This window comes from Zootoca vivipara, chromosome 4, assembly GCF_965207765.1.
Source record: "Zootoca vivipara chromosome 4, rZooViv2.hap1.1, whole genome shotgun sequence".
Classification (NCBI taxonomy): Eukaryota; Metazoa; Chordata; class Lepidosauria; order Squamata; family Lacertidae; genus Zootoca; species Zootoca vivipara.
The window spans coordinates 26,365,459-26,381,496 of record NC_142587.1 but is presented as its reverse complement, the minus strand read 5'-3'; the positions used below and the strand labels follow the sequence as shown (position 1 = coordinate 26,381,496).

The 16,038-nt window shown below is 44.7% G+C and overlaps 1 protein-coding gene across 2 annotated transcripts in view; it reads left to right on the top strand.

Moving 5' to 3' along the window:
• Window positions 1-16,038, top strand: part of SH3RF3 (SH3 domain containing ring finger 3) — a 211,195-nt gene that overhangs the window by 169,716 nt on the left and 25,441 nt on the right. For both annotated transcript variants that reach the window (XM_035114298.3, XM_060273399.2), the window contains 2 exons: window positions 5,303-5,403; window positions 14,517-14,687. In XM_035114298.3, the coding sequence (XP_034970189.3) occupies window positions 5,303-5,403; window positions 14,517-14,687 (272 nt within the window). The remainder of the gene's footprint in view (window positions 1-5,302; window positions 5,404-14,516; window positions 14,688-16,038) is intronic.

The following is a 16,038-nucleotide window of genomic DNA, read 5'->3' as shown; positions in this document are numbered from 1 at the left end:
TCTAGTTCAGCTATTCCCAGATGATGGTGTATTATTAACCTGTATGTGTGTTTCGGAATATGCACCTCTCTCTCTCTTCTTAAAAATAAGATATAACTATATAATCCATACATTAAAAGGCACATTCCTTTCATTAACGAATATGAGGAGTTCCTTGCTGTGAAATTCTGTTGAATTTGTTTTGAAGTTGCCGTAGAAGATGGCTGAAAATACCATCTCTCCGGTTCCCACGTATGAGGCTGTAAATGGGAGTATGCAGCCTCCCAAAGTCTTCCCGGGGGGTACGGGAAGATGCAGTCTCATCCGCAGATGCACACCACCAGCTTCGACTTCGGAAGGAAGGAGAGGCTGGGGGCACTGGATGGAAAGCTCCCATGGAAGCCTGGATCTCCCGGGACGCCGATTCTACGAGTGAAAACAGGTCCATGACAAGAGAAAGATTGGATATAAGTTGTGGACATGCTTCAGACAAGGAAAGAAGATTTATTCTGCTAAGCTAAGCCACTGAGAAAACAAAAGATAACAGAGGAATGTACCCAAGAGCAAGAAATGGTATGTGACGGAGCTGAAGGGGGGAGCGAGAACTTTATAACTCTGCTTTACTGTGCCTTACAACTTACTTAACAAAACTCCCTCCTGAAGAACCATAAACAACATTTATAAAGCAAGCGAGATCGGAAAGTGGGAAATTTATTGAATTAATATGGTTTCTTAAATATATAAACTGTGTAAATTGAAAATATAAATAATCAAAGTATGTATTCTTGGATTCACTTGGAATGTGGTTAAAGATTCATTAAAACATGGACATCAAAGAGAAGCAATCTTATTAGTGGCTGGAAACTTGTCAAGAAACGTCTGAGTTATGACACAGTTATAATTTAGATTCTGCCATATTGGAGATAAAGCCGCCTACGATATAGTCAAAGGGGGAGAGAGCCATAAATAAGACATTAGATGTGTGTTTATAGTTCTGACCTGGCAAAATCTCCCCTGAAAAGGCTATATTGAGTAGCGATCTGGAAACATCATCACAGAGGCGTAAAGATTTGATTTATAGAGACTGCTTGAAGATGGCGGCTGCTGGCTGTGAGAAGGATCTTTGGATTTCTGGACGGACTTGGCAAGATACCAGCGTGCGAAGAGACAGTGCTAATTTACAGAGGAATCATAGGCATAAATTCACACAGAAACATATACGGTTTGGTCAAACTTGCTTGCTTGAATAACTCAGGGGCTTAAAAGAAGATAGAAGGATTCTAATAGATTATTGGATAAGATCTGGACTATATTGATTAGAAATGCAGTGACTATAAGAGGACTAGGCTTTCTGAGTCTGAAGCATGTGAAGTCAAATTTAAATTTTTATAATTTGGCAGAAGATTTGGATTAATTGTTTAATCGATATTTGTATAATTTGAAAATGGATTAGATATTTAAATTGGAAAATCTAATAAAAATGTTTATTTAAAAAAAAGAATTTGTTTTGAAGTCAGAATAGGAGTTGTTGGGTGGTATCTTCACTAATAGCATCAACAATAGAATTTCCCCCCTCCCACTTGCAAAAAATATTGACCTATGCTGGTATTTTTTTACTGTGCTTAGCTCCCATGTGTCAACAAAAAGACTTGCTTTTTTTTTTAGCGATTCCCGCTCCCCAAAATTGCAGGAAACAATTATTAAAAGCAAAATTCAGGCTGGAAGTAAAAAGTGTCTGAGCCCCAAGCAGCCCAACACTGCAGCTGCAATCTTAAGTCCAGAAGCTTGCATGTTTTCTTCTTCATGCTGAAGCCATGGTTTGTATTACATGCAAACAAGGCTAATGTGACTCACCTTGAGCGATTGACATCAGGTAGGAAGAGAAGTGTGAATAAATGGCAAGCACGCCAGGTAGCACCTCCAGCCTTTAAATCAAGCACACTGCAGTTGCCACTGAAAGGGCCCGTGCTCTCAAGGGTTTCTATTATGTTCTGTCAGATGCAACGTAGCACAAACATCCTGTTAGGGGCAACCCAAGGTTCCCTTGACATAGGCTCAGTTCAGGCACTTGTGCAGGCAGTCGTCTTCGTGTGTTGAAGGGCTGAACATGTTTGCCTTCCCATCGTGGGAACACCACAAAGACCCACACACTGGAAAGTCTGATTGGTACAATCTTTCTCCACTTCCCCCCTGCCCAGAGGGAACAGTTCCGTGGTGTTGCATGTAGGCATAGGCATGAAGCAAGCATGTCTCACTTTACATTACATAAAAGGATAGGTGAAGAGCACATATCTGCCTCCAGCACGTGAAGACTGTTGCTGTTTCAGGTTACATTTTTGAGGGCTTTTGTTTGCTTGCTTGTTTTTTTAGGATAAGGTTGCCTTAGGCCCAATGTACCCCTCCCTCCGAAATCTTCTCTGCAAAGTTCTCTGCTCTTATGCAGTGCCCACGTGCCTCTGATCTTGGGAGGACAATGCATACGGAATGAGAAGTCCGAGGCTCAGCATCAAAGAGATGCTTCTGTATCATTGCCCTTGCGCCAGTTCCTGATGCTGGCACCAGCTAAGTAAATGACTGATAGGAGTTTTAAGATTATTAGACGGTGAGCTGGAAAGAAGCATTAAAAGTTTGTCACACTTCACAGCTTATGAAATGCGCCTCCAACTCGTGGATTTGAAAAATCCCACAAGACTTCATAAAGAAGAGGGAAGATTTATAAATATATTCCATCCAAGGTCTCTTTAATAGCTGAATAAGTGAACCCGCCACTTTCAAGTAGATACAAGACCTTGGAAACTTTTAATACCATAGGGCCAAATTCAACCTCGGATGATAGATTGAATTCTGATGAATGGAGCACAAGGTTTACTTTTAAGCACTTCCAGGGTTTTAAGTGCTTCCAAATTTTTTCCTTCTGCTGTAGTCAGACAAGTTTTTACCTTCTTTCTTGTTGCAATAACAACAAAAATTATCCTGTGCCCTTGGGTAGCCTCATGCCACTGGAATCCATGGAAAACTATATATTTGTACCCAGTCGTAAGTTCTATCTGGTTTCTGTTATGAAAATGCTTTATATGATCGGAATGGAAAGCAATACAAACTTCAATACAAACTGTATTATAATGACCATAATTACTTTTTCATTGATCTGTGTTTCATCCCTTTTCACTAAAGAGATGAGCAGTCCCGGTTATTAAAAAAAAGGGGGGGGGATACTCAGAACAAAGCCACACCAGAGTAAATGACAATAATCTATTTTTCAACAAACATGTAAAATATTATTATCACACAGAGCTAATAAGAAAACAATTTAGCAGGAAACGATGCGACTTCTCAAATTAAATGCTGCTCCTGTGATAGAGACATTGAGCAGGTCCTTTAAAGCAGACACAAAGATTTGCTTTCCAAGTTCCAAGACTGCCAAGATTGCTGGCCACGTTGCAGCTGAGCTATCCTTGTTGTGAACAATCAAGTGTTCCTTGTGCCAGAAATATATTCTTAGAATGTGTAAAGCTAAACAAACATGCCTTAAGGTAATAAAAAAAAAAGTTCCTGTAAAGCAAAATATGTATTGTTGAGTTGAATATAAATCAGCCACAAGGCAAGATGCACCAGCACATCAATGTTTAGGAGGTGCATTGGCTGTTGCATGTTCACAGGGGTTCCATGAGCACTCCCTTGCCACCACAGACTCATGATGTCCACAGCGGGTGTGGGGAAGAATGAGGAAATGGACACAGATTGGTACTTGGTTGAATTAGGCCATGGAATAAGAGTAGGTTTGGCTAAGGCATTGCGCATGTACCCAACATCAGGCATCCTGCATCTTGTCTGATAGGAACCCAGTGGGGTCGACCCTGTGTTGGGGAGTTGACCACGACATGGACCACGTGCCACGACCCCACACAGGTTGCTATTGGAAGAGGTGTTTTGGCCCATCCATCCCCATGGAGTCACCCCTCCTGAGCCCTTTAACAGGGTACTTGCATGACATAAGGATCCCAATGTCTTATCCGTCAAAGTTGTGACGGTTGCTATGAGGTAGGTGAAAGCTTGCAAGCTGGCCAATTTGCTTGCAGGAGGAAGTTCCAAATATGGTGACTGAGTAAACCATAGGAAGGTCCATATGCCAACTTGCCCGCTCCTACACTGAGCAGACCCCTAACAGACTGGGTTGGTAGTAAACCCTGCAGCTGCCAGCAGGGATGTCAGCCTGCATGTAGGTCCAAGACAAGAGGAGGGTGGTGCCAAGTAGGATACTGACAAGCTGGAACGTGTCCAGAGGAGGGCAACCAAAATGGTCAAAGGCCTGGAAACGATGCCTTATGAGGAACGGCTTAGGGAGCTGGGTATGTTTAGCCTGGTGATATGATAGCCATGTTCAAATATATTAAAGGATGTCATATAGAGGAGGGAGAAAGGTTGTTTTCTGCTGCTCCAGAGAAGCGGACACGGAGCAATGTATTCAAACTACAAGAAAGAAGATTCCACCTAAACATTAGGAAGAACTTCCTGACGGTAAGAGCTGTTCGGCAGTGGAATTTGCTGCCAAGGAGTGTGGTGGAGTCTCCTTCTTTGGAGGTCTTTAAGCAGAGCCTTGACAGCCATCTGTCAAGAATGCTTTGAGGGTGTTTCCTGCTTGGCAGAGGGTTGGACTGGATGGCCCCTGTGGTCTCTTCCAACTCTATGATTCTATGATTCTAAGTTATCCTCCCCTCCCCCAGCCATGCAGGAAGATGGCAGCCTCCTCAGACCAGCCATGGCCACAGCATGTGGCAAATGCCCAAAGCCCCAGGTGAGCAGGTTGCTATTCTCCACAAGCCACCAAGAAAACAGCTACCAGCAGCAGCAAGACCTGAAACTGCAAAAACAACAACCTAACAAACAAACCAGGGAAGACTTGGTACACAAGTGCCAAGGTGTTGCTAGGAACAGGAATGGCAGGGATCAACCAGAGAGGCCTTCAAAAAGTACTTAATTGTAAGGGGATTAGAGGTACTTTCACTGCCTTTGGAACAATAGTAGCTCTGCCTTTCAAGCCAAACATTTAGTATGTGAGTCACCAGTTTATGAATTATTCGAAGCACGAATAATCTGAAATCTATTCATCTGGAAGCCTTGTATAAAGAGCTCTTTATTGATACTGGCCCATAACATTAAGCTAACATTGCAAGGATGCCAATGGTTAGGGCAGCCATGCCAAAGAAAGTCTTTGGGATTCGGGGGGGGGGGGGAGAGTACGCAACTCTAACTCAGGAACAAATCTTAAGTATGTTGTGAAATTATTTGTTTTCATTTCTTTCAATTTTTCTTTTGTTTCTAGGATTCTACTTTCGCTGGAACTGCATCCATGACTGGACCCAGAACAAGTGCAGTCATTGGAGATCAGGGAACACCGTCAAAGGTCCAACTGCCCCTCAACATGTAAGCCTCCATTTTGCACTGAACGTTGTTTTATTGTTTTAATCATTTTTATCAAATTTTCCATTTTAACAATCCAATCAAATCACATTAAATGTTCTGAATTATACATATACATATCAAATAGTCTGAATATTCTGCCAAATTATAATTTTTTAAATAAGACTTCCCATGCTTCAAGTTCGGAGAGTTCTGATCTTCTCAAATTTCTACTGCCTTTCATAGTCATTTCCGATGGTTCCTCTAATTCTTTCTGTTGTTATCCTTCATTCTTTCACAGCCTCTGAGTTGTTCCCACAAGTGAGTTAAAACAAACAATGATGTGTTTCTGTGTGGATTTTATGTCTATGATTCCCCTCTATAAGTTTGCAGTGTCTCCTCACACACTGGTGTTTCTGCCGAATCAATCCAAAAGTCTTTTCACTGCTGGCAGCCGCTATCTTCACATAATTCCGATAAAATCAAGTCCAAGCGTCTGCTCAGTAATTTTCTCAGACCGGTTGCATCAAACATTAGCCTTTCCAGGGGAGATTTACCAAATCAAATTGGAGATACAAATATAATGACATATTAAAGGCTCACATCCCCCTATGACTGTTTATAATTCTGCAGCCCGATCTTGACTTCCAATATGGTGGATTTCCAAATTAAAAGTGTGACACCGCTCCCATATAGATTCCAGGAAACCGTCCGAAGTTTTTTAACGACTCTTCAGCGGCTAATGAGATCCTGCTTCTGTCTGATGTCAACAAATTGGAGAATCTTTTATCCTCTTCCAAGCTAGCAAATCAAAGATCAAAAGCCTTAATAATATAGTATTCTTATTTTTACACAGTTTATAATTTTAGAGCCATATTATGTCGACAAATGCAAAACTTTCCAGTCTCGCTTGTTATAGATAATGTAATGTAATGTCCGGGTCTGGTCCTGACCGGACGGATATTGGAGTCAGCAAGGGATACCCACATGACCTGAAGGTGCTGCTGTGCAATGCCAGGTCGATGATGAATAAGACCACTGCCATCCACGACCTGATTGTGGATGGAGGATTTGACCTGGCATGTGTGACAGAGACCTGGTTGGATGAAGCCGATGGACCCGTTCTTGGCGCTGCTTGCCCACCAGGTTTCTCTTATGCACAGCAACCCAGGCCATCTGGGCGGGGGGGGGGGGGTTGCAGTGATTTTTAGGAAGTCATTAGTTTGCACCAGGCGTCCTATTGATAAGACTGAGTTTTCTGAGTGCATGTTCTGGAAGTTGGGCAATAGGGGCAGTACAGGATTCCTTTTGGTGTACCGACCTCTCCACTGCACCAAGGATTCCCTGCCCGAGCTGCTTCAGGTCGTGTCGGATGTGCTCCTGGAGACACCTAGCTTGGTTGTCTTAGGGGATTTTAACATCCATGCCGACACGACCTTACAAGGAGCCGCTCGGGACTTCGTGGAAAGCATGGCCACCATGGGGCTGTCCCTGAATAAGTCTGGCCCAACTCATAGCCGCGGACATGCCTTGGACTTGGTGTTTACCTCTATGGATGCCGGTGATCTGACATTAAGTAAAAGCGAAACAAAAGAAGTGCCATGGTCAGATCACTTTCTGGTGCAACTGGACTTCTCCGCAACCCTTCCCCTCTGCAGGGAGGTGGGACCGATTCGGATGGTCCGCCCCCGCTACTTAATGGATCCAATTGGAGAGTGGTAGGGGATGTTTTATCCCATGTCGATGGCCTTTCAGCTGATTCCCTGGTGGCCCGCTGGAATGCGGAGTTAACCAGCGCTATTGACTGTCTGGCTTCGAAGTGCCCTCTCAGATTGCATGGAGCCCGGACAGCCCCGTGGTTTTCCCCGGCGCTGAGGGCAATGAAACAGTCGTTGAGACGGCTAGAGCGCCGGTGGCGGAAAACTCATTTTGAATCAGACCGGACACGGGCTAGAGCTCAACTTCGAGCCTACCAAGTGGCAATGGCGACGGCGAAGAGGACCTTCTTCACCGTCTCCATCGCAACTGCAGAAAACAGCAGCAGGAGACTCTTCCAGGTGGTTCGCAATTTAGCGGAACCACCTGCTCCATCCGGGCCCAGTACGGGCCACAGGATCTCCTGCAATGATTTTGCAAAGTTTTTTGCAGATAAAGTCGCTCAGATTCGGGAAGAGGTAGACTCCACCGTGGGAGCAGGGCCAGGGCGGGGGAGTGCTAGAGTCCTGTCTAGTCAAGTTTTGTGGGATCAATTTCAATCTGTTACCTCCGAGGATGTGGACAGGCTGCTTGGACGAGTGAAACCAACCACCTGTCTCCTTGATCCTTGCCCATCCTGGCTTATAAAAGCTAGCCGGGAAGGGCTGGGCGATGGGCTTCGCGGGTTGGTAAATGCTTCTCTCCATGAGGGAGCCTTCCCAGACCCGCTGAAAGAGGCGGTTATTAAACCGCTTCTTAAAAAACCATCTTTAGATCCGGCCAATATGGCCAACTATCGCCCAGTCTCAAATCTTCCATTCTTGGGCAAGGTGATTGAGCGAGTGGTTGCTGGACAACTCCAGGCACGCCTGGAAGAAGCGGACCATTTGGATCCCTTCCAGTCAGGATTCAGGCCTCATCATGGGACTGAAACTGCCTTGGTCGCACTGGTCGATGATTTCCGGCGGGCTAGGGACAAAGGTAAGAGCTGTTTCCTTGTTCTGCTGGATCTCTCAGCGGCTTTTGACACCATCGACCATAACATCCTTCTGGACCGTCTAGAGGGCTTGGGAGCTGGGGGCACTGTCATGCAGTGGTTCTGCTCCTTCCTCCTGGGCCGTGTTCAGAAAGTGGTGGGGGGGATGAGTGTTCAGACCCCTGGGCTCTCACTTGTGGGGTGCCTCAGGGTTCTGTCCTCTCCCCCATGCTTTTTAACATCTATATGCAGCCGCTGGGAGAGATCATCAGGGGGTTTGGGCTGGGTGTCCGTCAGTATGCTGATGATACCCAGCTCTACCTCTCTTTTAAATCAGAACCAGTGAAGGCGGTGAAGGTCCTGTGTGAGTGCTTGGAGGTGGTTGGAGGATGGATGGCGGCTAACAGATTGAGACTGAATCCTGACAAGACTGAAGTACTGTTTGTGGGGGACAGGAGGCGGGCGGGTGTGGAGGACTCCCTGGTCCTGAATGGGGTAACTGTGCCCCTGAAAGACCAGGTGCGCAGCCTGGGAGTCATTTTAGACTCACAGCTGTCCATGGAGGCACAGGTCAACTCTGTGTCCAAGGCAGCTGTTTATCAGCTCCATCTGGTACACAGGCTGAGTCCCTATCTGCCCACTGACTGTCTCTCCAGAGTGGTGCATGCTCTAGTTATCTCTCGCTTGGACTACTGCAATGCGCTCTACGTGGGGCTACCTTTGAAGGTGACCCGGAAACTACAACTAATCCAGAATGCGGCAGCTAGACTGGTGACTGGGAGCGGCCGCCGAGACCACATAACACCGGTCCTGAAAGACCTACATTGGCTCCCAGTACGTTTCTGAGCACAATTCAAAGTGTTGGTGTTGACCTTTAAAGCCCTAAACGGCCTCGGTCCGGTATACCTGAAGGAGCGTCTCCACCCCCATCGTTCTGCCCGGACACTGAGGTCCAGCTCCGAGGGCCTTCTGGCGGTTCCCTCACTACGAGAAGCCAAGTTACAGGGAACCAGGCAGAGGGCCTTCTCGGTAGTGGCACCCACCCTGTGGAATGCCCTCCCACTAGAGGTCAAAGAGAACAACAATTACCAGACCTTTAGAAGGCATCTCAAGGCAGCCCTGTTTAGGGAAGCTTTTAATGTGTGATGGATTTCTGTATTTTAATGTTTGATGGATTTCTGTATTTTAGAATTTCTGTTTTTTTGGAAGCCGCCCAGAGTGGCTGGGGGAACCCGCCCAGATGGGCGGGGTATAAATAAATTATTATTATTATTATTATTATTATTATTATTATTATTATTATTATTATTATAACAGTTCTTCGGGGGGGGGTTGCCAAGTAAAGCAAAGTACAATAATAAGAGAGGCTCGCCCCCCCCTTTCCGTTCCGTTCCAACATACCAACATAGATATTAATCCTTCTTCCACTCAGTCTTTTTTGGCACCTCAGTGGCTGGATTAATTAGCAGAGTAATTCGCTCACAGAGCCAGCGTCCAGAAGAGCCAGCCTCTCTTGGGGGCTTTCCATCCAATGCCCCCCCAGCCCCTCCTTCCTTCCGAATTTGGGGCTGGGTTGTTGGGCATCCACTGATGAGACTGTGTCTTCCCGTACCCCCAGGAAGATTTTGGGAGGCTGATTACTCCCATCTCAGCCTCTAATTACCCCATGGGAGCTGGAGCGATGGAATTTTCAGCCATCTTCTGTGGTGCCTCAATCGGAAGTGCACTAAAGATACGCAACACATTTTGTCTCTCATTGTTTGCCATCTGAAATAATAACTCTGCAACGGGGAACACTTCTCATGTAGTTATCATTGTCTTGAACATAACCCAGCCTTCTGCCAGAGCTGAGAAATGAACAGGGAAAGGCCAGGTCACCTTCTTTATATAGCCCATTTTTAGCTTCCAAGATATTTATTACAGATGTATGAATCATTGCATAGCAGGCTGAGTGGCTATCAGCTGCAGAAATCTGCTCCTGCAAATTAAACCATTACATTCCGGTACAATTGAACACCTGAGACCATCTTTGTTAGGACGCACAGTTTCTAGAATGAAAAAAAAAACACCCAGTTGTGCACTGTAGAAAAAGAAAAATGAAGACATAGCATTAACATCATTTGGGCAAAAAGCTTCAGCTTAGGGAATAGATGATTCAGGTTGATTAACTATTACTTAGAACAGGCATCCCCAAACTGCGGCCCTCCAGATGTTTTGGCCTACAACTCCCATGATCCCTAGCTAACAGGACCAGTGGTCGGGGAAGATGGGAATTGTAGTCCAAAACATCTGGAGGGCCAAAGTTTGGAGATGCCTGACTAAGAAGAAGAAGAAGAAGAAGAAGAAGAAGAAGAAGAAGAAGAAGAAGAAGAAGAGGTTGACTTTATCAGAGATAAGACTTTAAATGTCTTTAAATAAATCTCATAATGGATGTGTTTTTATATTTGTATGTATTTCACATAGGTTATACTGCTGAAACAGAAACCCAAGTGTGGGCCCGATGTATATTTCCAAAAATAAATCTGAATTTAATAATCTGCTTTGCCCAAAGGAGAAATTCAGGAAACTAAATTACCCTGCTTTTAACTTCCCTTTTCAATGACGGCACAACATCTTTAGTATGTCCATAATCAGGAACATAGGAAGCTGCCTTATACTGAGCCAAGCCATTGACCCATCCAGCTGAGCATAATAATAATAATAATATCCCGCCCATCTGGCTGGGTTTCCCCAGCCACTCTGGGTGGTTCCCAATAGAATATTAAAAACACGATAAAACATCAAACATTAAGAACTTCCCTAAACAGAGCTGCCTTCAGATGTCTTCTAAAAGTCAGAAAGTTGTTTATTTCCTTGACATCTGATGGGAGGGCGTTCCACAGGACGGGCACCACTACTGAGAAGGTCCTCTGGCTGGTTCCCTGTAACCTCACTTCTCACAGTGAGGGAACCACCAGAAAGCTCTCAGAGCTGGACCTCAGTGTCCGTGCTGAACGACGGGGGTGGAGACGCTCCTTCAGGTATACTGGGCCGAGGCCGTTTAGGGCTTTAAAGGTCAGCACCTACACTTTGAATTGTGCTACACCAGTGTTTCCCAAACCCAAGTTTGATCCGGTTTTAGACTACAACTCCCATCATCCTTAGTTAGGTGGACCAGTGGTCAGGGATGATGAGAATTGTAGTCCAAAAACAGCTGGAGACCCAGGTTTGGGAAACACTGTTCCACACTGACTGGCAGCGTAGGAATTTTAAACAGGGGTCTCTGTTTCCCAGCCCTACCTGGAGATGCATTCAGACATAGGCCATCTTCAGGTGTCACACTTAACTGTTATTGCTTAGCCCCCTGTGAATGAGCTGCAATGAACCTTTGATCAGTGCGCTCTGCTCTCCTCCTCCCATGCAATTGCTCTTGCGCCCAGAGGTTAGATCATTTCATCTGAGCCAGCATGATAAACATTAACTGGTTTGTTTGAAGCAAGGCTATTTGATGAAACCATGGCTTATGATGAACATTGCACAAAGCTGTGTTTCAGCATGACTTCTGAATGCAGCCTTAATGTATTTGTATAAGAAGAGAACTACGTCTATCTGTTGGAACATAGGAATCTGCCTTATAGTCAGGCGATAGGTTCATCCTATTGCCCACGCAGACTGGCAGTGGCTTACCAGGGTTTCATATGACGGGTCCACCCACGACCAAGGATTGAACCTGGGACCTTTTGCCTGCAAAGCAGATGTTCTAAGACCTAAGCTTCAGCTTTCGTAGTAATTCGCTGTGGTGGTGAAACCACATCGATGGGCAAGGAAACACCACTCCAGATAAGATAATTGGATAGTAACAGTTGTACAGTTAATGGTGTAATTGTACAAATCATAGAATTGTAGATGTGTTTCAGTTTGCAGCATAAGCAGTTAATTCCCCATCTTTCATATCTCTCTCTCTCTCTCTCTCTCTCTCTCTCTCTCTATATATATATATATATATGGCAGGTCCTCTGTTCATTTTAGCAGCCAGCTGCCTACGGTGTTTCACTTGACCAAGTTATAGAATATTTTATATAGAGAGGGGAAAGAAAAATAAGCACCTTCATGCTCTTTGTGGCCGGGAGCCAGGCTTCACTTCAAAGCAATTGTGTCTCAAACTGATAATAGACCTACAGAGATGACATTAACCATAGCACCATGAATTCAACATTATAAATTCAGTCACAGTTGAGTCCCTCAGGCCCAAAGTTAAATCTGGAAATTCTGGCAGGCAACTTTTAGTGCTGAATATTGTAGATTAAAACTGTGTCAGTTAACTAGATCCAGCCCACCGTGCTGTGAAATGTCATCTTATTGCCGCTTTGAAGGTGCTAGGGTGGTATTTCCTCTCTCTCTCTCTTTTTATAGTTTATCTCAGCCTCAAAGTGTATGCTAGTGGGTGATGAAAAACAGTCATGTCCAGAGACTTCGTAGCTGGATAACACCGTTAATCTCAATACTATGCCAAGAGCATGCTCCTAGGAAATGGAAATACATTTTTTTTTCCTTATCTAGGTCATTTCTGCGCAAGAATGGCTTTTCCATGCTTTTTCACAACAGGTGTCAGCGGGGCTCCCTTCCACCTCCATCCAGCAAACAGATCCACGCATAAGGGTTGGGTCAACTTTTGCAAAGGTGGTTTTTTAGAAATGTTGGTACAGCCATCTTTGCTAAAAACAGGGATGGGGAACCTGCAGGCTTCCAGATATTGTTAGATGACAAATCCCATAATAGCATAGGCCATGGTGACTAGGGCTGGTGGGAGTTAGTGCCTTGCAACATCTGGGCAGCCACAGTTTCCCTATCCATGATTAAAAGTGTCAATCACACTGATGGTCAATAGACAGACAAGACTGGGTAGGGATATGAACCCAGTAGCAAATCTTATTGAAGGTGCTGAAAGCAAAGCAGCTGAAACTGGTCAATCAACAACATAAATCGGGTAACTTGCAGCCTCATCTAATTCAAGGTTTATTATATATGGCATTGCAAGTCTTTGTTCAGGCAAAAACAGTTAAATTGTCATTGTGTGGAAGACCACAGCCACTTGGTTCTTATATAGCGGAGAGATAATATTGTCATAGTGCCTAACCGCCACAGCAAGGTGCTAGGACCATGGCTAGGGATTGTACATTTGCTCTTCTGGTTTCAGTGCAAGTTCCATTGGGCGGCTTGGTACCCGTTCTGTACCCTCTTCCAACCTCTCGACCTGCTCAAAGAAGCCCTTTAAACACCCCTTCTGTGCCACATTTGGTCTTTCCCCCCCAGTGACTTAGTAGCTGCAGCTGCTGGTTTGCCTGCGTAAAGGTCAAGGCAGATTCCCAGTTTGTCCCTTTCTAGTGCCACTGGCCAGTTGCAGATGCTGTAGTGTTAATATCTATGTCTGGTGTGTGCATGTCGCCCAGGAGTGGCAGAGAGCATGGCCCATGTTAGAGTGGTCCATTGCACATGTATGGGCAATGAGGGTGGCTGTAGTGCTTTCGCATGTTTACCATCAAATAAACACACAAAAGATCTGGGCATTCCATACTGCAAGCACATGGTAAATTGAGCCCTAAAGTGCACCTAGAGGACTTGTTAGAAAAATGTAAGTGTCCTAATAATTACTGCCATTTTTATTTCCTGACTGCAAAACAGTGCAAAAGAATTCGTGGCACCGTAAAGGAAAAGGATAAAGAAAGAAAGCGGGATTTATTTTTCAAATTACATTTCCTGGAAAACAGAAGTTTTAAAAGCCATGCATCATATTTATTGGATGCAGTCTATCGTCAGAAGTAGTTCAGTGTTTCTTTTTTCATCTGTTCTGGGACTGAACTCCCCCTACTACTGTTACTCCTATTGCTAGAAAAATCCACACGGGGTTTAGTAGAAAAGGGCAGTCTTGTGCAATGCAACAAATGTTCAGAACATTTTAAGGAGCATTTTCATAGCTTATAAACAGGGGAAATTGGGAATTGTTTTCTTTATTAATTATTTCTAGTAATTATTTTGTGGCATTTCTGGATTATTGCAGCATTTTAATAATAGAACCTTAGAGTTGGAAGGTACTCAATGGTCATCTAGTCCAGCCCCCTGCCATGAGTTCAGATTCATTGTTCCTTTTCATCTCAGTCTGTCACATCCAGCTAAGATTGAGACTGTCCTTTTGACACCAGTGGAAGTTATTTACAACTGACGTTAAGTCCAGTTATTATTAGTGAGGCCTAGGGTGCCATGCCTAATTTTACCGGGATGGTGCCATTTAGTATTCTTGCTTTTTAGCTGGAATAATTTGCCATTCTTTACACTTTCAGTAACTCCCTCTTACCTATGTATTTAGGAAGCATCATTTCTGACAAACAGAGCTTTCTGATTGGGGAGAACTGAGATGCAGCCTGAATCAGGTCACATGTGTGTGTTTCAACTTCATACCTTCCCTATTTATGTCATTCCTTTCTTACAGCTACTTGGCATTATATGCATACAAGCCCCAGAAGACGGATGAACTGGAACTACGCAAGGGTGAAATGTATCGCGTTATTGAGAAGTGTCAGGATGGCTGGTTCAAAGGGACGTCTTTGAGAAACGGCATGTGTGGAGTCTTTCCAGGCAACTACGTAACTCCTGTTTCGAGGTGAGGAACAGTGGAAAGATCGGCACTGAGCAACCAAACATATACTGAGCAATGTTAGCATACGAATATATTTCTTTTCAGATTGCACTGGGTTTTCCTAAAATAGAGAGAAAGAGAGAGAAGCCATGGTGTATATCACTCTGCTATCCGTCATACTTTATGTATGTGTCAGAGACTCTAGATTGTTGTTTACACTCAGGATAGATAGCACTTGACTAAAGGGTTTATTGGTCTTACTCAGTGACACAGTTTAGAGGTAACATTCCTGGTCCAACAAGCCATGCTTTATTCAAGTGGGAATGAGCTCAGGTGCTTCCTTCTCTATATCTCTGCCTATAGAATTGTAGAGTTGGAAAGGAGCCTAAGGGTCATTCTGCTCCAACCCCCTGCAATGCAAGAACCTCAACTAAAGCTCCCATGGCAGATGGCCATCCAACTCTGCTTAAAAACTGCCGGGGGAGTCTGTTTCACTGTCTAACAGGTCTAAGTGAGAGTTCTTCCTGATGTTTAGTCAGAATCTCCTTTCTTGTAACTTGAATCCCCCCGGAGTAAGAGAAAACAAGCTTGCTCTATCTTCCATGTGACAGCCCTTTAGATATTTGAAGATGGCTCTCATATCTCTTAACAGTCTCCTCTTTCCCAGGCTAAACATACCCAACTCCCTCAATCATTCCTCATAAGGCTTCCATAAGGTTTCCAGACTCTTGATCATCTTGGTTGCCCTCCTCTGCACACAACCCAGCTTGCCAATGTCCTTCTTAAATTGTGGCACTCAGAACCAGGGCAGTCTGGAGCAGGTCGGGCGCCCTGCCGCTGAGGCGCGGAGATCGCTCCGGCGTCCCCACCCTCGCAGCGGCATGCCTGGCTTCCGCGCAGCTTTGCCGCGCAGCGCCCCACCTCCCAGCCCACCCACCGGGACCTTACCTAGAGCTGGCCCTGCTCAGAACTCGCCACAGGATTCCATGTGTGGTCTGACCAAGGCACAATAGAGTGGTACTATTACTTTCCTTGATGTGGACACTATACTTCTGTTGATGTAGCCTAGAATAGCATTAGCTTTTTTTGCTGCTTCATCACACTGTTGACTCATATTAAACTTGTGGCCTACTAAGACCCCTAGGTCCTTTTCACATGTACTACTGGCAAGCCAGGTGTATCTTCAGAGATATTTCCTGCTTTGTTAAACCAATTTCCAGTGACATCTGAACTGGAAACTTATACTTTAAGCACTCTCTAGAAACCAGAATTGCAAACAATTTAAATCTCAACAAGGCAGTGTAATATATCTTTGTGATATTTATCTCAATGATACTGTTTAAGCTAAGGTGCTGGAGTTAATTTTTCTCCCCCT